The 23,071-nt window shown below is 40.4% G+C and overlaps 3 protein-coding genes across 4 annotated transcripts in view; 2 read left to right on the forward strand and 1 right to left on the reverse strand.

The window, feature by feature from the left end:
- The window catches only part of LOC117397945 (chromaffin granule amine transporter-like), a 42,896-nt gene extending 33,842 nt beyond the window's left edge, over positions 1–9,054 (reverse strand). The window contains exon 1 of one of the 2 annotated variants that reach the window (XM_059008395.1): positions 8,886–9,054. The gene's annotated coding sequence lies outside the window, so the exon portion shown is untranslated. Of the gene's footprint in view, positions 1–4,454; positions 4,510–8,885 lie in introns of those variants that run through there. The other variant, XM_059008394.1, reaches the window with a different exon arrangement.
- Positions 9,055–10,207: 1,153 nt separating this feature from the next.
- Positions 10,208–13,918, forward strand: LOC131706756 (uncharacterized). The gene is made up of 7 exons (XM_059008440.1): positions 10,208–10,534; positions 11,542–11,862; positions 11,987–12,121; positions 12,356–12,457; positions 12,842–12,882; positions 13,280–13,393; positions 13,891–13,918. Exons 1-7 carry the CDS (start codon positions 10,208–10,210, stop codon positions 13,916–13,918), a joined length of 1,068 nt encoding a protein of 355 aa, XP_058864423.1.
- A 259-nt stretch (positions 13,919–14,177) lies between these two features.
- Positions 14,178–17,393, forward strand: LOC117414314 (G2/M phase-specific E3 ubiquitin-protein ligase-like). The gene is made up of 4 exons (XM_059008399.1): positions 14,178–14,660; positions 14,922–15,144; positions 15,744–15,911; positions 16,363–17,393. The coding sequence occupies exons 1-4, from the start codon at positions 14,322–14,324 to the stop codon at positions 16,530–16,532; spliced, it is 900 nt and encodes a 299-aa protein (XP_058864382.1). The 5' UTR covers positions 14,178–14,321; the 3' UTR covers positions 16,533–17,393.
- The last annotated feature ends 5,678 nt before the right edge of the window (positions 17,394–23,071 follow it).

Here is a 23,071-nt window from a genome sequence, read left to right on the forward strand (position 1 = left end):
GCAGTCGTCCAGGTAGTTCATCACCCTGATCACTTGCAGCCGCAAGGGAGCTAGGATGGCATCGCATCATGTTCCTCCTCAGCAATGCTGAAATCTGGTTCTGTAACATCCGGGGCAATCACCGGTGCAGGCGGGGTTAGCTCCGGGGCCAGCAATAGCCACGTACGACTCCCTGCTAGCAGGGGACATTGTGCAGGACATGCAAGTGTGGACTTTAGCTATGCTTGATGTCTGCACAGCCCCAAAGGCATTGTTTAAACACCGGAGGATGTAGACCTGTGTATTGAAGCACTCGGGCACCAAGGGTGCTGAAGCACCGAGGACTTGTGCATCGAAAAATCGGGCACCGAGCGCAGGTGTTACTGACATGCTGTGGCGCTAAGCACCGAGGCATGGAGCTTCTAAACACTGAGGGCGCCGAAGCACTGAGAGGTGCCTAGACTTAACCGCGTGAAGTCAACATAGCCTGGGGTAGCACATAGCATATACCGGGGTGGATGCACAGACTCGAGTGGCTGCGGTAGGCAATCAGGAGAGCAGTACAGGGGAGCGCACGGTGCTGCACCACGGTGCAGAGCGGTGATAACCTGGTTCTGGGCTGCGAGCAGTCACACAACGTGGCAGCGCGAAGCGTATGCCAGAGTGGAGCACAGGCTCAAGGAGCTGTGGCTCATTAGGCAGGAATAAAAGTGTACTGTTTTTTTTTTCTAACTGCAAAGGCAGTAATAGGAAAACATAGAGGCTTACACACACAGCAATTCAGCTATGGGAGAAACACATTCACCATGCCAGGCGGGTGACCAAGCGCACCAAGTAGGCCGGCTGAAACAAGCCAGTTAATTCAGCTGCACAACGGGACACAGCAGAGCTGGGTCCCGGTGGAGGAATCACGCTGCTGCTACTTTTTCTTTTTAAACTGCAAGGCAGTAAAGAAACAAATACACACACACACACACACACACCACAGCAAGCTGTGTGGGTAAAAATAACAGTCACCACCGCAACGTGGGTAACTGATTTTGTTTTGTTTTTACCAGCCCACCAAGTATGCAGGCTGAAACAACCCGGCAGAAGCCACTCAACAGCGAGGCGCAGCAGAGCTGGATCCCGATGGAGGAATCGCGCTTGTATTATTTTTTATTTCTAAACTGCAAGGCAGTGAAATAAAACCACACATACACGCACACAACAGCTGTGAGGATAATACAACAGACACCACGGCAACGCAGGTGAACTGAAATTTTTAAGCGCATAGAGAGGGCGGGCTGAGGCAGTCGAGCAGAGTCAACTCCACAGCGGGGCGCGGCAGAGCTGGGGTCTGGTGGAGGATCATGCATCTTTTTCTTTTTTTTTTTTTTTTTAAACTGCAATAGCAGAGGAAAACACAAAACAGCGACCGCTGTAAGGTTTGAAAGCAGAATGCAATCGCAAAGCGATGTAGGCTGTTAAACAGAAAAAGTGTAAACACAGTGCACAGGGGTGTCTAGTCTGGACTATGTGCAGTCACACGACCGGGGCAGTGCGTAGCCTACAGAGGAGTGGAGCACCATCTACAGACAGAGGGCAAAAAGGCACCGCGTGCACTGAGCACCCGAAGGCGATATGCGCACCGAAGTACTAGACACCTGCCTACCGAGCACCGTGCGCACAAAGTACCGTAAGCACTACGTGCACCGTGTACTGTGCAGCAGCATGCACTCTTGCACTAGCTCTTGTAGCAGTGGGCACCACTGTGCGCACCCCAGTACCGTGTGCACCGTGTACCGTGCAGCACAGTGAACTCTTGCGCTAGTTCTGTGGCAGTGTCCAAGCACCGTGTGCACCGTGTGTAACAAGCGGCGTGCGTCCATGCACCAGCGCTTTAGCAGTGGGTACCAAGCACAGTGCGTACCAAGCACCGCGTGCACTGTGTACCATGCAGCGCTTTGACGCTGGGTACCATGTGGTGTACGCACTGAGCACTTGTGCACCGAGGTACCTAAGTACCAAGAGCTATTCGTGTACCGCGGTACCGAAGCACCGGGGTGGCCGCTACGCAATTGTGCCTAAACTAACCGTGCGGTCACACACATCTGGTCAGCGTGTCGCGTGCACACAAGGGCCGAGTTGAAGCAGACATCAAAAACACAGTAGAAAGATAGTATAGGGAACAGCACACTGTTTGTTTACAAGGCCTGACCTACCAAGGTGGGCGGGCCTACGCCGGCAAGGCCTAGCCCCGTGGAGGAGAGCATGGCTAGAATAGTCACTCAACAGCGGGGATATGGCAAAGCCTAGCCCTGTGGAGGAACTGTGTACTCTCAGAAAGAAATAGACAACCACTCGCGGGTGACTGCACAGGCAGTCGCTCACACACGAAAGACAGATAACAAAGAGCGGTCCACCACGCAAGCGAGGAGGCTGCTGAAAGACAGAAAGGCAAAAGGCTCTGTTTTTTCAAAGTCGTTGATTCCGGGAAAGCGGCGAGCCAGCTTTCAGCACGAATGCAATGGAAATACAATCGAGAAGCTCTTTTTTATCAACACGCTCAGCTAGACATAGAGGTCTTACCTTACCATCTTGAGAAAGAAAAAGAGAAATGGCTTCCTTTGGATGATAGTTTTATCCCCTCAGTGGGCGGGACCAAGTGCATCATCCCAGGAAGGGGCCTATCAGCATCTCTGGTAAAGAGAGCTCAGCAATACCTACCCAATGGGCAGGCATATCCCATACGTAATGTCTTGGTGGTTGTCTTCGAATTGAAAGGGAACCAACCTTTAGACGGTGCCAAACAGTGGTAAGGGGAAGCAGCATTCCTTTTTTGTGCAGAATTAGACCTGTCATTATTAACAATTGGGTGATGCATGAACTCTATATATTTACGAGACGAAGTAACGAGACAGAACGATATGTAACTCTTGCAGTCTAAAACATCTTAAATCGTAACTTCAGTCTCGATATTGGAAATGTGTAGCATGAACTCAAGGGGCGTAGCTAGGATTAGATTTTTACTGAGGCAAAAAAAGTTGAACAACCCTCTTGCAGATCCTGTTCATGTTATACAGGTAAAAGTTATCACCTTATAAAGCCTGGAGACTGTTCATTCAAACTGCAAAGCAATATTAAGTCCCTTGGATGATGATGTTAATGTTAAAATTTGATTACCCATATTATTTCAAAGATTAAAACTAATTGTCTCCCAGCAAAACCACAGCAACCTAAAATGACCATATTCACACTGTCCGAAATATGTGATTTTAAAAGGACAAGAATATAACATCAATATTAATAAGTAGATGGGTTCATACCTTTATTGACTTGCATTTGGTTCACTGCTACTTAAGTTGCCTTACACTGCTGGGACTGGTAACTGCTGCTGACTGGTAAGACTGGTGCTGACACTGGGACTGGTGCTGACAATGCTGGGACTAGTACTGACACCGTGACTGGTGCTGACACTGGGACTGGTGCTGACACTGCTAGGACTGGTGCTGACACTGCTAGGACTGGTGCTGACACTGCTGGGACTGGTGCTGACACTGGGACTGGTGCTGACACTGTGATTGGTGCTGGTGCTGACACAGGGACTGGTGCTGACACTGCTGGGACTGGTACTGATACTGCTGGGACTGGTGCTGACACGGACTGGTGCTGACACTGGGACTGGTGCTGACACGGACTGGTGCCGACACTGCTGGGACTGGTGCTGATACTGTGATTGGTGCTGGTGCTGACACAGGGACTGGTGCTGACACTGGGACTGGTGCTGACACTGCTGGGACTGGTGCTGACATTGCTGGGACTGGTGCTGATACTGACTGGTGCTGACACTGCTGGGACTGGTGCTGACACTGCTGGGACTGGTGCTGACACTGCTGGGACTGGTGCTGTTCGTGTACAACTCTATAATACTTTGACAAGGTATTCACCAAAAATAACAACAACAACAACAATAATAATAATATTAATAATGTGATGTTCCCACCTCTGAACGCTAGCTCTCCTTTGAACGTTTACAGTTTCTCACTCAATTCTAATATTCTTTTGTCAATATAAATCGACGATAGGAAGTAGTACAGTACTTCCGCCGGGGGAAACCGGTCGCAGAGGTCCTGGTGCTGCCTGGCGCACAGGCCGGGTCGCTATAGATGCAAATACACAGCCACTATGCTATAATAAAACGCTATGCTATAGCAGGTAGGGTGATACTTGGACGAGCTGACTGTCCAATTAAAGAGACGAGCAAAACAAACAAACAAACAAAAAAAAAAAAAACATACTGCCAGCTATCCCGGTTTAGCTACACATTTAATGTCATCATAAAAACAGATACTTGGATTTTTGCTGTGCTGGCGTTAAAACATTATACATAAAAAAAAAAAAAGATTTATCAAAACGTATTGCAGATAAACATCACATTGCACAGGGGAAAAACAACAATATAGATGATAAATTCACTTAACATTGATTCTTACCCAGAGTTGTCTTCTTTAGAAAGAAATGTGTAATTGGTTGGTTTTTTCTACGTTTCATACTGCTGCGCTGTACCAGAGCAGCCTACAGAGTAACTTGGGAAACTGACTAATGAGAAACGTCTTTGTGGCGCGAATTTGATAAACCGCAGTGTCTATACAGCCCGAGATCACAGTAATGTGAAGAAATTTAAAATATTATATACTATATATATTATATATATATATATATATATATATATATATATATATATATATATATAATCTCAATTTTACACTTTTAAAAAATAAAGTGGGTACGTTTTTTTTTTTCGTCTTCACAATTCACGGGGCGGAGCTATGCCACCTGATAGTGTTTATTGACAGAGTTAGTAAACATATACACATGGAGAGAGGGGCTCCGCCTCTTCCAGGCCCAACATTTACTTGATCGATAGACACGATAAACAGGAGGGGGGCCACCGTCTTTGAGGTGACCCGACAAACGAGAGGGGCACCGTCTCTGAGGTTACCCGACATACGAAGAGGCTCGCGAACCGGAAAGAAAAACATGAATTAGTATTAATAACACAAAAGAGGTTCCGGCTCTTCCTGACCCAACATATACAGTAGGGGGTTCCGTCGCTGAGGAGACCCGACAAACAGGAGAGGGGCCACCGTCTTTGAGGAGACCCGAAAAACACGAGGGATGCCACCGCTTGGGGACCCTCACATAGAGGCATCAGACCTGAAAGAAGAATCCCAAAAGAAACATACATGCAGATGGAAGGGTTTGGCCGGGGGTCCCCTCTGACTCATGGAGAACCCTCCTCTATGAGGTAAATGAAGCGGAGCTTAACAAAGGGTTGGAGAAAGTGGAATCACTAACCCCCCAAAAGATGGACCCCCGGCTCCCCGCTGACGCAACATGAAGAAAAAAGAGAGAACCGCCAATGCATAAGAAAGAAGAAAAGAGAAAACATTTAGACGAAAGAAAACAAACACTTAACGTGACAAAGGGGTTAGTAGACTGTACCCTAATGACTATGTGAAGACCCTCTGCACAGTGGAAAGAAAAAACCCCCCTTTCTTTAATTTTATTTCTTAGGGGGAAATCTTTGGTGGCTCAAGCAGAAAGGTCGTCCCCACTCCGGACATACTAGCAATGGACTGATGTGCGGAGGATATTTCAGATGATGAAGAACGAATATAACTTTCAACTGCTGATGAAGTCCAGCGCCCCATATTTTTAATTAAATGCTGGTTAATGTTGGCTTTGGCGGCTGAAGTAGCTGCCCCTATTCTAAATGAATGAGGAGTGTAGAATTGCGAAGGAAGACCTGCTCTGGATACCACGGTGGAAAGGTGTGTTGAAAACCAATGCCTTGATACAATGGACCGGCTTGAATTGATAAACAAAGGGTCAGAGGATGAAATGGCTTTGCGTTCTGCAATGTACTTCAACATGGAAGTGAAGGGACACAGAGGAGAGTTGATCTTAGAAAGCTGAATACATTGTCCTTGCCGTAGTTGATCTGTTTTTGAAATGCGAAGAAATAAGATGAAATGAGAATCTGGGATGAGCTTGAGGTCACTGCAGCGGATACCTAGGGTAGGAAAGCTGGCAAGAGAAGGAACTGTATATTCAGAACATCTCAAAAATCCAAAAAATGCAGATAGACATATGACTTCCATAGTTAGATCATCAAATGGAGAAAAACAGCCGTGGCGGAGAATTGAAATCAATTTACTGAGAATGTCTATAGAAATAGGCAAGCGAGCAGAAGAAGGAGCCGGAGAGCACTTGGAAATTCCTCGTAAAAGGAGACGAACTGCTGGAATTGATAATAGAGTTGGGGAATTGATGGACATCAAGCGAAATTGATGCTGAATTCCTGACAAATATAGTCTGATTGTAGCTGGTGCCAGATGTAGAGAGTCCTTAGCGTGCACTATGAACGCCATAATCCAGTCCTGGTTGAATGGAGTAGGATTAATCCTGCTTTGTAAACAGAAAGTTACATAACATGCCCAACCTGTAGAGTATGAGGATCTGGTAGATGGGGCAAGTGCTGATGCCATGTAATCTTGAGCTGAATTAAGAAGTTTATTAATAGTTGGATTTAGTTGAAAATCAGCTGATTGAACTGAGGCGTTGCTGCTGGATATTGCAGAGCTGAGGGCAGCAAACTGTGGAATTTGGAAATCTGTAAACGGGAAAGAGCATCAGCTGCATTATTAAAAATGCCCGGTACGTGGCGAGCTTGTATTAGGAAGTTATTAGAGACTGAAATCCATACTAGCCGCCGCAGCAATTGCATTATAAGGGCAGAGGAGGAACGTCCTTTATTTATAATATGCACTGTAGTTGAATTATCACAGTAAAATAATATTGATTTCTTAGACCAGAGATGACCCCATAGCTGGGCAGCTGCTACAATTGGGTATATCTCTAGTAGAGCTGTGGATTTTAGATGAGGAGATATGTTCTCGATTTCCTCAGGCCATGTACTGCAAAACCATTGATTATTAAATAGACCTCCGAATCCCAGAGATGAGGCATCAGTAAATAAAGCCATATCGTGAGGAGCTGAAATGAAATCATCATAAAACATAGAGAGACCGTTCCAGTGCTGAATAAGCGCAGACCACATTTTAATGTCTTTCCTAGCTTCTGAAGAGATATTTAAATAGGAGTCCAGATTTTTTGCTGTTGATGCCAGCGCTAGCAGCCGAGATATAAACGTCCTCCCCTGTGGAATGATACGTATTGCAAAATTAAAGTAACCCAGCAATGAAAGCAGTGCCCGTTTTTTAATTGTTTTACTGATCTGAAAATCCTGAATGAGCAAACGAATATGGTTAAGTTTAGACTCAGGCAGGCGGGCTTCAAACTTTTCTGTATCTAGAATGATTCCAAGGAATTCCAAAGAATGAAGGGGACCGATTGATTTTTCTTCTGAAAGCGGAACGCCAATTTCAGAAAATAAGCTTTTAAGATTGGAAATCGCTTCTGCTGGTGCATCTGAAGGAGGAGAAATTACTAAAAAATCGTCCAGCAAGTGGAGCAAGAACGGGACATGATAGACATTAAGGAGAATCCAGCATAATGCTTCCGACAGGGTATCAAATATCTTCGGGCTGCTGCGGCAGCCGAAAGTCAATTGAGTGGCAAAATAAAACTTCCCTTCCCAGCATATACCAAACAGGTGACGGAGAGAAGGATGGATTGGCATTACTTTAAATGCGTCTGATATGATATATCTGCTTTTGCTAACCAGGAACCACGACCTGCTAATTTAATTGAATGTATTGCGTCTGCAATAGTGATGTAATGCAGGGAAAATCGATCTTGGGGAATTAATGAGTTAATGCTGCTGGTGCTTGACCCCCGTGGTGCTGATAAATCAATAATGAGACGCTTTTTTCCTGACATTTTCCTCGTGGCAATGCCGATAGGATTAATTCTATATACTGGAAAAGGAGGAGCTAAAAATGGACCGACTATAAATCCTTTCTTAATTTCTTTTTCGATGAGAGACTGCACTGATTGTGGATCGTGAGTTGCTGAATAAAGATTTTTGCTTTGGAACGAGGAAGAAGGAATTTGAGTAAGACCGGTTGAAAAACCATTTTTTAATCCGTCGATCAGGTAATTAATTAAGTTACTGTCGGGATGATTCTGTAATTTACTTGATAACGCCAGGATGTTTATAGGAGTAAAGACGGTGAGCATCGGGGAAAGTCACTTGCGTTTTAAAGGGCAGATTGTATTAGAGTGAGCGTCACCGCAATTGCTGCACATGTGGATAAAATTGCATTGCCTATTCGAACAGAAGCCAGTATTGAAATTGTTGCAGATTTGTCTTCCTCCTGAAAATCTGATACTGCGCCCGTATTTGTCTTTCCTTGTAGATTGATCGAGGGGAGCTGAAGAATGTATAGGATTAGGTACTGAAAATCTGTATGAATTAGCGGCGAAACCGGTTGCTTTAGAAGTTGATGCAATTGCAGCTTTAGGGCAGAGGGCTGTTGAATGAGCTGTTGAAGCGCAGACCCCACATGCATTAGCCCTTAAACCTCCGAAAATTCTATTAAATAGATCTGGATCAGGTTTAGCCCAATTGACGATGTGATTATCTGCTGCCAATATCGCTGCTGCTTTTGCAGAGAATGCTTTATGATACTCATAAAACATAGTCCCTCCGTATCTGACAGACAGCTCCACGATGTAATATTCGTAAGATTCCAATTCGGCTCTGCGGTTAGGGTATACCGAGCATAACACATCCCTGAATATGGAGAAAGCAAGGACAAACTCCCCTAATGTAAGATTTTTAAGCAGTCTGGGATCTCTGGATTTTAGAGTTACCGCCAAATCTCCACAATCGACTACTCTATGGTCCAAGAATTCCGACGTCGTCATTAATAGTGAAACAAGATTAATGTCCTTACCTTCGAGAATGACACGTCTGATTTGTGGAGATATAGTGTGACGTCTCGCTGCAGTTGGAGAGGAGGATCCGTATGTAGATGCAGTAGCGAGGTTGTATATTGGAGGATCTGCTTCGCTGGCTGAAATTAGGGCTGGACCGTAAGAAGCTGTAGGTGGCGCTGCAGTATTTGATGCTGAAATGAATGACTGCGCTGTAGATTGTTTTCCCTGTTCCATAACAGACACCCTTTTCTCTAAATCCGACAGTTGAGAACTGACCGAAGATAGAGTATCGGAAAAAGGCTGCATAAATGATTTTATCTCGTTGAATATTTGCGAGTGTTGGGTTTCAATGGCTGGCTGCTGGTTAGCGGTGCTAGTTGTGGGGTGGTTAGATCCGGAATAGATTGCCTACTGTCTGTTTTAGGACGCTGAATGGCTGGGCGCGGCTGATTATGTTTTTTCGGAGGAAAGACTGGTTCTGCTGAGATTGAATTGCAATAGAGAATGAAAAGACTCTCTATCACTCCCTGCCGGAATCGCATTACCATTTTTAAGGAGGGTTTTTATCAATTTATTCATGGGCCAGTCCTTCCAAAACAATGGATCCGGAGGGGCGTCCTATGGGGCGCCGTTTGTCATGCACAATTTTGTCCACGAAAGGGCTTTTGTGCACAAAATACATTACAACATGTATTTCGTCCCACAAAACGAAAAACAAATGCATATAATATTGTCCACAAAAGGCAAAAGACAGTTTTCATTTTGTGGACAAAAAGGTAAAAGAGTTTTCATTATGTCGACAAAATGAAATTGAATGTTTTCATTTTGTGCACAAAACACACTTTTTCTTAGATCATTTTGTGGACATAATGAACAGTCAAGTATACATTCTGTCCACGAAAAGCAAAGTAAGTTTTCAGTTCCGTCCACAAAATCATTCAACATACAATTATCATTTTGTGGGACAAAATGCATATTTTGTGGGGCTAAAACTAATTTTGTGGGACGAAATCCACATTATGTGGGACGAAATGCTAATTATGTGCACAAAATACACATTCTGTGGAACGAAATACACATTTTGTAGCACACAGTGCTAATTCTGTGCACAAAATACAATTTTGTGGCACAGAATACTCATTCTGTGGGACAAAATGCTCATTCTGTGCCACAAAATACAATTTTGTCGGACGAAATGATAATTGTCCACAAAATACTCGTTATGTCGGACAAAATGCTGATTATGTGCACAGAATACAATTTTGTGGCACAGAATACTCATTCTGTGGGACAAAATGCACTTTTGTGGGTCACATGACTTTCTATTTGTGACGTCACCATGGCGCACCGTCACTTGATAAGTGTTGCCCAATGTGCGCACTGCTTTGTGGCGCGCATGCTTTTCTATGGAAATATACTTAATTTTATTCCAGACAAGACAGTAACTATGGCTGACGCTGCTGGTCGTGTGTTCATCGCCGGGTCTTCAATACAGAGTCTTGTTGATGGGGTCAGCAGCCTAACAAGACTCGTTCAATCGTTAGTTGAGCCTCGAACTAGCGGTGTACAACAACCTGCTGTACAGCATGCCATTGCGAGTCCACTGGTACAAGTTCAACAGTCTGATGATAGGCAGCGGGCCAGCAGTGAATCACCTCTGCCACGGGTAAGTCTGATGAACGTTAGTTTTTTTTTTTTTTTTTTTTTTTAAAGTCCCCGTCCCCCCCCCCCCCCCCCCGTCCGACTTTTCTCCTCCTCTTACAAATTCAATTGAGGATTATTGGGTCATTAGTGTCTCAACGACAATGCAGAAATGTGTTATTTCTGTGCTGTTATGTTTCGTGTTTTTTTTTTCAAAATGTAACTTTGCTGTATCTTGCATGACACAATTTTGTTGTTTATATCCCATTTAAAAAAAAAATATTCTTCTGAATAGTTGAGTTATATAGTTTACATTAAATAAATACATATAAACACGACAAACTTTGATTAGCGTTCCCACAGTTCATACATCAGTCGAGAGACAAACGCATTTGAATCACGTTTAAAATGGAAATATATAATAAGATTCCACCTAATTTAACTCCTGCCACAGTTCACACATTTCTCCATTTTAATCTAGAAACAAAAACACATTTTTGGTGCTGTCAGGTCATTTTAAAAGACGACTAGGTAACCACGGGGAAATCATAAACTCTGGAACTTAGGGCTGCTAGTAAAACTTTGCTGTAAAGCGCGTTTGTTTCAGCATATGTGCAGATGTTGACAAATGCTGCTATCACGTTGTTTCAAGTGGGAATTTTAAAAGGCAATTTTACAAAAAAAAAAGGTCTTGTGCATATATATATATATATCTATCTATATATATCTATATATATATATATATATATCCTTTTTTTTTTTAACCGCTTAAATGATACATTTGTTGTGTTTTATTTGATTTAGATGCAGATTGGAGAACGACCTGAGCCCAATTTCTCACCTGAACCTGATGCAAGTCATTTATAAGTGTTACTTTATGTCTAAACTGGTTTCCATTGATAAGCCACTGTCCGCTTCTCTGTTGTGCAGCCCTGGGTACCAGTGTTTGTCTGCCAAAAAAATATTAATAAAGAAAGTTGTTTGCTTAAGTGTCAGAATTTTAATTTTTTTTAACCATTTCATTCTCTGCAGAGAGTTCTATCCCTACCCTCAGTGTTTCGTGGCAGAACAAGGCCTCAAAATACCTTCACCAAGCGAAGAACTGTAGCTGGAAGGGCCCGGGTGGTGATTAGAGACGTCCTATGTATGCCATTTAGTACACCTCAGCAAGAGGATAATTCTTGGAAAGCACCAAGAGGTCAGGACAAGGGGAAATTGGCTTCTGTCGGGCTGACAGGCAAACTTAATCTGGACTCTACATGGAATTCTCCGGAGGTGCAACATGAAATTCGATCAATCTTCCAAACAACGTTCTGCGCAGATGGAGAAGAGTTTGTTTTTTCATTTTTACAGGTAAGTGTTTATCTACACATCTTTCTCTATTTTAAGTAGTTTCCTGACATAAGCCTACTCTTATTTTCTTCAGAACAATTTAATTTCAACTCAACGCATTTATAAGTTTCTGAACTGTTTTTAGTGTTTGCCAGGTGGAAGGAAACTGATCAAACCCAACACCTCTGTCAGTTTTTCTTGGAATGGTGCCGAAGTGATTAGTCTTGCAGGACAAGGAGCTCTGGACATTCTTAGTCACCACAACCTGCCAGAAAGTGAGGTAAATTTGACTTGTTTTGGGAACAATAACTGTACCTACAAATATGTACAGTGAAGTACTCATCAAGTGCAACACCTACGTTAAACCAAGTTCATATTTTTGTACATGTGAATGAAGGGCAACGTCATATTGAGGCTTGCTGTCTACACCTTTTCAGTAATCCCTTCATTTGAAAGAAATGTTGCTTAATACAAATACCTGACATCTTGCTTAAAATGTTTGTTTCTGGAACAGGAACATGAATCACCAAGTAAGGAGACTCTGTCTTTCCTCAGTTCTACCAATTCATTGACCCATCAAATAAATCTTGAAAATGATGTTCAGCAGCTAAAACGGGTAAGGGACAGGAGATGTTACACATATATATTAGTACCCCTGTATTTATTTATTTTTCTTGCTCTCTCCAGTCTTGTTTCATCATATTGGGTTAAGTAACCTGGTCTTAAATGTTAAACTATTCGCTTATGGAAAACTAAATATAATATGTACAGGATCACTAATTCCAGGCAATTAAGTTCCTAGTGGTTTAATAAACTGATCAGGTGAGGTCCTTTGTAGGACTGAACAGGCACAATACGTGCAAAATAACCACACTGCACACTTTAAACACTACAAGTGTTACCTTTCTTGTGGTGCTGTTCTCAGTTTGACTTAACAGTTACAGTAGGTTATACAAACAATGTTGTATGTATTAATGTGTGTACATTTTTGGTCTTATAGAATGTACTGCATCATAGAACTCCAGTAGTCAGTGCTGAAAGGTAATGTGAAAAATGTTTGTGTACATTATTTCTAATGGAGAGGTTAGTTGGTATAGCTCATATGATATGACAATGTCTAGTGTTACTACAAGCATACATTTTAGCTGCAATTGAGCAATGAAGAATGTAGGGGAAAGGCAGTAAGTGGGGTGGGCTACCAGGAATCCCACATTTAATTAGCACCGAATGGTTGGGTAAAGAATGTGTAAGTAATGTGTTGTGGAGTGCAATGCAAACTTTGAAATATATATATATATATATATATATATATATATATATATTTTTTTTATATGATATGTATATATACATCCCCCCCCCCCCCCCTTTTTTTTAATTGCAAGAACACTTATTTCTGTGTAATATTTGCTATTGAAAAAAGTTAAACTTGTTATCTCAGTTTATTTAATAGCATAGTCACGGAGCATGATGATGTAAACATTTTTGAAGATGTTCCCCCACGGTCAACTGGCTCAGAGGTGACTACTAGAACATTAGCTCACAGTGTAGACAGGCAAGTATGCATTTTTGTAAATAAATAAATAAAAAATGCCATATGAGTTTAAAATGTGGTAAATTGTTCAGTGGTCCTTATCTTGACCCTTAGGCTCCAATGACTTAATATACTAGACGTCTGCATTTTGTAACTCATGGTCAGATTTTTTTAGTTGTCTACAGGAAAAGCAAGTCCCAGCACTCTTTAGTTTGTACTTTGGACCTCATACTGTATATTAGATTAGTTTTTGAGTTAAATTCACTTGTTGAAAATGAAGCCATTAACCTTGCATTATGTTCTTTACATTTTAGCCAGTTAATCTAGCTTACAAAATATTATATACTTGTAACATATGATCAAACATTAAAATATTAACCCTCAGTAGCACCGCTAGTATTTGTATTTTGAGAAATGGCGATACTAAATAAATATGTAATACAAATATAGGGTTGGACTGCAAATTGAAACGCTTATTAATATAACCATTGCTGATTAAGTTGCTATATGCCTGACAGATTGACCATGGTGGATCCCATGATTTGACAATTGTTATTTTCTTCTATTTTATGACTAATCTATGTAGCTTTTCTAGACTTAGGTTAGTGTTAAGATCTGTAGAATATTAAGTAACTTCCCTCAATGTATGTTCTGGCATACAGTGAGGCAGTGTTTTTCCTTATGATCAGTTTGATCAATCGTTTCCCAAATCAGGGCTATTAAAGTAATCAGCCGAATAACATTCCATAGTACTGTATATAAAGTTTTAGACTTTTTTTTTTTCTCCCAAATACATGTATTACGGTTAATCTTCCTCTTGTCAACAGGAGCCCAGAAAGTGTAATAGCAGAACTTTGCTCCTCAGTTCTTGCTGATGGAGTTCAGAATGTCAAGGTCAGACGGAACCATGCTTTCCAAGATTTGCTACGTTGGATGAACTGAGCTGATTATGGTTGGGACAAACATCTTAATGTTTCTTTTGTTGGAGAACAAGGGCTTGATTTCTGGAGGACCTAGGCGCAATCTAATGGAACTGACTGTTCGTGGACTGATCAACTGGGGAGGACTTTGGTGTGGGAAAGAAGGACACCTCATTCCAGCTCCTGACTTTTTAACATTGCAGAACAGATCCCATTGTATGGCAGGGAGGATTGTTGGCACTGTTCTCGTTCAGAGTTCTCTACAGCTCAATATTTTTGCAGAATCTCTGATCAACACCATTGCAGGAATCAACCAGTGGTTTGTAGAGGATGTTGCTGATGAAACTGTCCAAAGCAAGCTGAAAGAGGTATTAGTAGAAGACATGCTATAAAACAATTGTCAATTACATATTTTTGCATGTTGGACAATATAATACATATATACCATGCTATGCAAAATAAAGGTCTACTAAAACAAATTTACAAATACACAAGTGGTGGAGTGTTGCTAAATCTCTCTCCCCCTTAACAAGGGTGTCTGGTATAATAATAATAATGTGACTTTTTTACATTTTGATATCAAGCGCTGATCTGTTTAGTGTAGTAAACTGATGTTTGTCTTTCTGTAGATATTAGACTATCGGGGAAGGAGGGACTGGACTGGCGATCCAGTTGTGGAGAAAATAGCAGAAAACATCAGCTTTCTAGGGGAGGTCAATGATGCCCAAAAAAAAGACTTCACCCAAGCGGCTGCAAGATATTACACTTCCGTAGTGAATCGTGCTCAAATTGAAGAATTCAAAGAAGGGCTCGAAACATTTGGAATTGCAACATTGATAAGAAAACATCCAGGTCAGTCTATCTACAATGTGTAGATATGATGTATATGTTAAGGGCAAGTCCCAGTGGTATAGTGAGTCTAGTTTTGCCTCGTCCAATTGGGCAATTCAGACTAAGCCTCACCCTAACTAACCCTAACCTTAGAAAAATAGTGCTAACTTGAGGATTCTCCATAAGCCTTGGTGAAACAAGGTTGCCCCTGTCAAACTAGATTTGCTAGACCACAGGGTTTCTCCCTTGACATATTTAGTTGTTGTAATATTTGCTGTAAAATTTGATACATAATCACATCTTTGGGATTTTGGAAATGCACAGTATTTAAGTTGTGAAGTATCATCCTTAAAAGCCTGTTGTGGTGTGCAATAAAATAGTGGGTATTTCTAGGTATAGTCAAAATTATAACCTTAAACTTTCTCATTTTAAAGTGTGACCAAATACACTTGTTTTCTCCCCTCCATTGAATGGGTCCAAACATAGTAGTTACTGCAAAGATTTGCCTCTATTGGACAAGGTGCTCTAGTTTCAACAGTTTTGAGTAATATGTAGAGTAGAAATTATTAGAACTTGAATGTTACATTAAATCTCCACCATAAATGTGTTAACTATTACAGATGTGATGAAGTTGCTTTTGTGTGGCCAGAAAAGAGCAACTGTACAGCCTGATGAAGTATATGACATGTTTGAGGCAGAGCTGTCAGAAGTGGGGTCAAATCAAAGGGATTTGGAGGAAGAGGCGATGATGCATTTCATGCTGTTTTTAAGCAGCTTGACAAACCTAAGTAAGCACAATTTTTATTATAGTGCATTTCCATTTTTCATATTTACTTGTTTTAATTTGTATTGATCTCTCCTTAAGCTAAATAGGACTTGGTTTTTACTGGGAAGCAACAATAATGTCCATATAGTGAATGTTACATTACTGAAAGTGATAATAGAAACCAGTATGAATAACACTGTCTTCAATGAAGTATCAGTGCTATTTGTATTTACTATGTTTGGTTAATCTAAAGTATTGCCATTACCATAGTAACTACTTTTGCTTTTCTTGAGTATTAAAGTAAAAAAAAAAAATTACATAATCTTTGACTTTTACCCATTTAAAAATACACAATTGGTCCTTTTTTAGGTATTGTGAAAAATTGGATATTGCATACTGTAGTACGTGTTATCTAAATTAATACAGATGTATATTCTGTTTTATAGCCTTTTTTATATATGTATTTATTGTAGATGCAGCATGTTCCTTGGAGGATCTACTGAGGTTCCTAACTGGAGCAAAACAGTTTCCCATTGGTGGATATGAGATTCAGCCAACTATAGAATTCATTAGAGGTTCACAATTCCCAACTGTAAGCACCTGTGGTCTTGTTTTGAGGCTGCCAATCGGCTTGACAGAATAACAATTCAAAACTAATTTTGAATTTGCTGTCCGAAGCTGCCATGACTTTTCCTTTGTTTAGTGTTACCAGTGTGACTGTTGACATTGATGTCCAGGACAGAGAGGGCCATATCCACAATCTGTTTTAAAAAGACTACACTTAAATGTTTAAGTATAGAACCATGTACATTGTCATTCCCCATGACTTTTAGTTTACTCATTGAAGCAATGTATTTGATAAAGAAACAATGTGCATACTTTAGATCCAGGATAAATCCACTTCAATTCTGAATGTTGTGAAAACCAGGCAGCTCATAAATGGCAATTTGATAATTAGCAGGATAAATATAACAATTAAAGTACTGTTTGCTTCAAATGAGTGGCTTGGAAAGGTATGTTTAGTAGCCTGACATCAGATCATTAATCCAATCTGGTTGTTTTTTTCTTTTGTCAAAATAGTTTATAATAAATTCATCCAGAAAGGCACATCTGAAGAAGTTTAAAACAATCAGAATTGGCCAATGCTGTTTCAGCGATAATAAAATTGAGGTCTCTAATCAAAAGATGTGTAAAGTGTGGCTGCATGTGTTTTCAGGGCAGGTATGGGTACAAGGTTTTTTTTCTTTAACCTTGTTCACAATTGTTATGTCATTTGTTCAACTGTAGTGTTGTGGATGTTAACCTTACCAATGTAAAAAGTTGTCAGTGTTAATGGGGGTGGGGCAATTGTACCTTTGCTCTAAAATGATGCTGTTGGGTAAGAACTTAAGATTTGACCTGTGCTGACTACTGTTACTACTTGGTTTTGTAATATTACTGTAGGTAGGGTCGACCAACAATGGCAATCTGTCTCCTGTATCAGCAGGATATAATATATACAATTGTGTTAGTAGATTCTGACATTTGCTGTAAATGTTCATCTTAACAAATGACTGCTTAAGGTCATTTAATTGAAATAAACATGTTTTCTGTACTGAAATTTATTATAAAAATAAACCTAATTTCAAAACACATGCAATTCAACTAAAACATGGCACATTTCTTACAATTATCAATGTTTGGCAGTCATAAATTCTATAATATTTTACCGGGTAAAAATTACATGTGCATAGTTAAAAACAAAGATTCATATCCTAGTTTAATTTAGTATTATTCTGTAACTGAGTGTTTAAAGTATATACTCTACTGCATTAGCTATTTCTGCTGTACACAAAAAAAACTTTTTTTTTTTTTTTTTTTTTTTGCAATAGGCTAACAAATTATTTTCAATTAACTTTAATATTTACCCTTTCTCTAACACCCAAGAAACATTTTTAATGTTGGGTTAGACTAGGAAAGATCAACTTCAACTGGGAGCAAGTAAGTGGCTAAATTGAATCTTAATTGTAGTATTGGCCTGCTGTTTAAATAAGCCAGTTTAAAAGCTAATTTGTGTTGTAACTGACCAGGATTGTCTGTAGATTGCGCTGTTAATGTACTGCTGTCTCGCAGGTGACTTTTACAGGATTGAGTTGAAAAGTAGGACCAAGTCCATCCTCCTGTATCTCCTCCTGGATGCACTTGCATAATCTCCAAACAACCTGTCAAAATCTGACCTTTCCCCTCCTTCTCTGATATCTCCCTCTCCATTCCTCTGGAATCTACCTCTCTCTCTCTCTCACCTCTCACCATCTCTTCCCTTCTGGACAATACCCAACCTTACTGCTCTCTACTATTGTTTCTTATCATATCTGTATTTAAATCCTGCATTTTAATTGTTCATATTGTTAACTGGGAGACCTCACTTGGTAAATATACAGCTCCACATTAGGGTGCAGTGTAGTTGCCCATACCATCACAGATTTCAACCCACACAACAGAAATGTTTTTATAATAAAACCTCAAACTGTAGATCACTGCCAGACAGTACTCTTATATCCACAACATTAGCCAGTACACCCCATCAAACCTGCACAAGTTGTAGCCCAACTACAAATGGACTAAAAACATAGCAATATGAAAAAACTTGATAGTCATAAAAAAATGTATTAATCAATAAATTATAGCCATAATGTAAATGGTGTTAACCAGGCCCTGGAAGTTTTAATCACTTTTTTTTTTCTCAACACTTGATGAAAAATCTAATCTAAAACTAAATCTGTAACACCCAAATACACAACAGGACAATTTGGCAAAAATTACCCCCCCCCCCCCCCCCCCCCCCCCAAACAAATGGACACGAAATTAGGAATCCATAATGGTGTAAGAAAAACAAATAAGTCTGCACTTTCTCAGTGTCTCAGTGGTGACTCAAATGGTACGCTGGAATACAGGAATCATTTTACTTGTATATCTTATATACTTTTTATTTTACTATAAATGGTCAATTATCAGCCTACACCTTTTGGCAAGTTGTCTATTGGTGTGTGACATTAATAGTATTGGAACATTTTCTTATGTATACAACCCTTTCTTTAGCCAATGGCTATCTGCTGTAGCACCCTGCGTTCCATACTCATGTTGGCATTTCACCAACTTTATGTTGATGCTTAACAACATTGACAGTCAGATAACATGTCCGTAATGCAGCTTTTAACACACCCATACGTATCCAGTTTAATCCACATCACCCTCATGTATTGCCCAGTAATCCTACAATGGAAAAACAAACTAAAAACACTAGAAAAAGTCATTAAAAGACAACCAGCCTTCTCTAGACCCACAATCACACTGCGAGAAGTCAAAGAGAAAATTAAAACCCTAGAATCTAAAAAAGCTGTGGCCAAGACAGCATTGAAATGCTAAAACACAGTAACCCAGCAATAGAGCGCCCTGTAAAACTCTTCAACTTGGTATTAAATACTGAATATCTTTCAGAAACATGGACTAGAGGACTATAACCTCAGTATATAAAAAGGTGATACATTTGACCACAATAATTACAGAGGAATCTGTGTAAGCCGTAACACAATTGTAAGTCGCCCTGGATAAGGGTGTCTGCTAAGAAATAAATAATAATAATAATAATAATAATAATAATAACCTGGGGAAGCTGTTCTGTAGCATCATGAATAGCCAAATACTGCCCTTCCGGAGCCTAGAGGAGCACAGTGTCCTGTGTAAAAGCCACCCTAAACACTGCACTGCAGATCACAGCCACACCCTGATTAATCAACACATCTCTCAAAAAGAAAGGAAAAATCTTTGCCTGCTTTGTTGACTTCAAAAAGACTTCAATCTGGCACCCAGAGCTCTATCTTAAAATCCTCCAGACTGGTATAGGGGGCAAGGTGTATGATGTTATCAAATCAATGTACACAGGCATGACAATTCCAGTTATTATTGGAGTAAATAATATAGTTCACAGCTTACCAGTACAGATCCAAGTAGCCGCGTACAGCCAGGCAAGCAAATAGAAATAACTTCTCTTCTCCATTCCCTAATAGCCGTTCTTCAGCTCGTGACTCCCACAGTAACCCATACATCTTGAAACAGGTTTTGCGTGTGGGCAATTAACATATAGATGCTTACACCTCAGGAAGACACCTATAACCGCTTGTCTCGAGACGCATAATAGTTAACCCTTAACAGGCTTGTAGCCTCCACAGCCATGAATAAGCAGTTAATCACATATTTATATCAATCAGCTGGCTACAGAACTAGAACAGTCCTCCACTCCTGGATTTGCTCCAGATGACATGTAAGGTGCCTGCTCTATGCTGAGGACCTGCTCTTACTGTCTCCCACAGGGCAGGGCTTGCAACAGAAACCTGGGCTATGGAGGTAAACTTAGAAAAAACAAAAGGTTTTATTTTCCCCAAAAAAACTTAGTTTTGCAAAAACTTCCTGAACCTCCACAGAAATGCCCCAAACAGTGGCTGTCGAGCAGAGCTTGGACAATGACCACTTTTTCTCAAAATCAAATTTAAAACAGAGTGACCCTGATTCCTACCACCACAAAACAAACACACAAACAATTATAGTAACTATTACACTGACCAAATAAATACAAAAAAAACTAGAATGCTACAAAATGTTAAACAGAAATGATTCCCTTGCTGAATATCTAACTGAAATAAAAGACCCTAAAATGAAACCGACCCTGACAAAATACAGGATGAGCGACTACAATCTTGAAGAGGAAACTGGTTGACAGGCAGACCTGGAGATCAAGAGATAGGCACCTATCTGGCCAGTGCAATAGTGGGGAGGTAGAAACAGAGAAACACTTTGCTCTAGACTGCAGCAAATACAACAGTCAGAAACATTTCCTACTCTAGATTCACCAGCAAGATTCCTGGCTTCCACCACTTAGACCAGAAATTGCAATTAAAAATAATCCTGGAAGATGCTGCGGGGTATGAAGTGCTGTTGCGTGGATTAATTAAACAAATTAAATATTTAAAAAAAGCAAAACCACACAAAACAAAAGGCATGATGTCCAAAACAAAACAGACAATAATTCAACAAGACAAAACAAAGAAGTATCATGCTGGTTAAAGCCAGCACGAGTAGCAATTGTTATTCTTATCCTTTTAGTTCTCTTTCACTCACGTTCCACCTCTGAACACCCCACCTAGACTGAGAGGTTTCTGATTCATTTATGCAGCTGTGCCTGGGCTCAATTGCTTAATAGTCATTCAGTCAGGCCCAGGCACAGTCTGCTTGTGAAGTACTTTGGCAGGTAAGGCAATTAACCTTTCCCTGCCACCTGTGCACAAATACATACATATTAAACACTAATAACACCACACCGCGTGCACCAATGCATACATACATTTAAATAATAATAACACGCCACAAATACAAAATAATACATATAAACACAGGGACTGGGTGTTTACTGAAAATGAAAGAAGCTATGACATGTCAACAAAAGGTTTTCCTGAAAAAAAAAAATGAAAGTGTGTGGATGCCAGTTGTATTGTTAAGAAATTGCATGTGCTGCCAAACCTTTTTCAGACGATGAATTTGTTAAAAGGTGCATGCTTAAAACAGCTGATGCAGTATGCCCTGAAGAAATCTCATGTCAGTCTGTCTCGTAACATGGTTGCTGAGCGTGTTAGTGAAATGGCAGGTAATATTAACTTTAATGTAATTGAAGAGCTTTTAAGCATGAACAACACAACCACTGGAAATGACTTTGTTTAACTTCAAGAAGCCATGGAAAGTGCAGAATTACCATGGAAGAAACAAACTGGGATTACAACATATATGACTGGAAAAAAGAGTGGACTGGCTAGCAGAGTGCTGGAAAAAATTAAAGAAAGAAATGCAGACGTACTCATTTTCTTACACTGGATTCTGCATCAACGTAAGAACATAAGAACATAAGAAAGTTTACAAACGAGACTTGCTTGTTTGGTTGTTAGTAGCTTATTGATCCCAGAATCTCATCAAGCAGCTTCTTGAAGGATCCCAGGGTGTTCCCACAACATTACTGGGGAGTTGGTTCCAGACCCTCACAATTCTCTGTGTAAAAAAGTGCCTCCTATTTTCTGTTCTGAATGCCCCTTTATCTAATCTCCATTTGTGACCCCTGGTCCTTGTTTCTTTTTTCAGGTTGAAAAAGTCCCCTGGGTCGACACTGTCGATACCTTTTAGAATTTTGAATGCTTGAATCAGATCACCATGTAGTCTTCTTTGTTCAAGACTGAACAGATTCAATTCTTTTAGCCTGTCTGCATACAACATGCCTTTTAAACTCAGAATAATTCTGGTTGCTCTTCTTTGAACTCTTTATAGAGCAGCAATATCCTTTTTGTAACGAGGTGACCAGAATTGAACACAATATTCTAGATGAGGTCTTACTAATGCATTGTAAAGTTTCAACATTACTTCCCTTGATTTAAATTCAACACTTTTCACAATATATCCGAGCATCTTGCTGGCCTTTTTTATAGCTTCCCCACATTGTCTAGATGAAGACATTTCTGAGTCATCATAAACTCCTAGGTCTTTTTCATAGTTCCCTTCTTCAATTTCAGTATCTCCCATATGATATTTATAATGCACATTTTATTGCTTGCGTGCAGTACCTTACACTTTTCTCTATTAAATGTCATTTGCATGTTTTTGTCCAGTTCTGAATGCTGTCTAGATCATTTTGAATGACCTTTGCTTCTGCAACTGTGTTTGCCACTCCTCCTATTTTTGTGTCATCTGCAAATTTAACAACTTTGCTTACTATACCAGAATCTAAGTAATTAATGTAGATTAGGAAGAGCAGATTACCTAATACTGATCCCTGTGGTACTCCACTGGTTACCTCGCTCCATTTTGAGGTTTCTCTTTTAATCAGTACTTTCTGTTTTCTACATGTTAACCACTCCCTAATCCATATGCATGCATGTCCTTGAATCCCTACGCGTTCAGTTTGAGAATTAATCTTTTATGCAGAACTTTGTCAAAAGCTTTCTGGAAATCTAAATAAACCATGTCATATTGTGACAAAGACGGCTGCAGGGAGGAACTCAGACCAGAGAGAGAGAGAAACACACAGACAGACGGTGATGATGAGAAACTGAGTGCGATGGTTGCACTCAGCGTTTAATAACAAATAAATAAAAAGGTTTAACAAAC

The sequence above is a fragment of the Acipenser ruthenus genome, chromosome 37 (genome assembly GCF_902713425.1).
Source record: "Acipenser ruthenus chromosome 37, fAciRut3.2 maternal haplotype, whole genome shotgun sequence".
Classification (NCBI taxonomy): Eukaryota; Metazoa; Chordata; class Actinopteri; order Acipenseriformes; family Acipenseridae; genus Acipenser; species Acipenser ruthenus.

What these genes read in the sequence shown, in the direction of transcription:
- LOC131706756 (XM_059008440.1), top strand. Translation starts at nt 10,208, where the DNA reads ATGGCGCACCGTCACTTGATAAGTGTTGCCCAATGTGCGCACTGCTTT. An exon ending in GTGAATCACCTCTGCCACGG is followed by an intron (nt 10,535 to 11,541) that starts GTAAGTCTGATG and finishes CATTCTCTGCAG; the next exon opens with AGAGTTCTATCCCTACCCTC. An exon ending in CCAGTAGTCAGTGCTGAAAG is followed by an intron (nt 12,883 to 13,279) that starts GTAATGTGAAAA and finishes TTGTTATCTCAG; the next exon opens with TTTATTTAATAGCATAGTCA.
- LOC117414314 (XM_059008399.1), top strand. Translation starts at nt 14,322, where the DNA reads ATGGTTGGGACAAACATCTTAATGTTTCTTTTGTTGGAGAACAAGGGC. An exon ending in TCCAAAGCAAGCTGAAAGAG is followed by an intron (nt 14,661 to 14,921) that starts GTATTAGTAGAA and finishes GTCTTTCTGTAG; the next exon opens with ATATTAGACTATCGGGGAAG. An exon ending in AAGCAGCTTGACAAACCTAA is followed by an intron (nt 15,912 to 16,362) that starts GTAAGCACAATT and finishes TATTTATTGTAG; the next exon opens with ATGCAGCATGTTCCTTGGAG.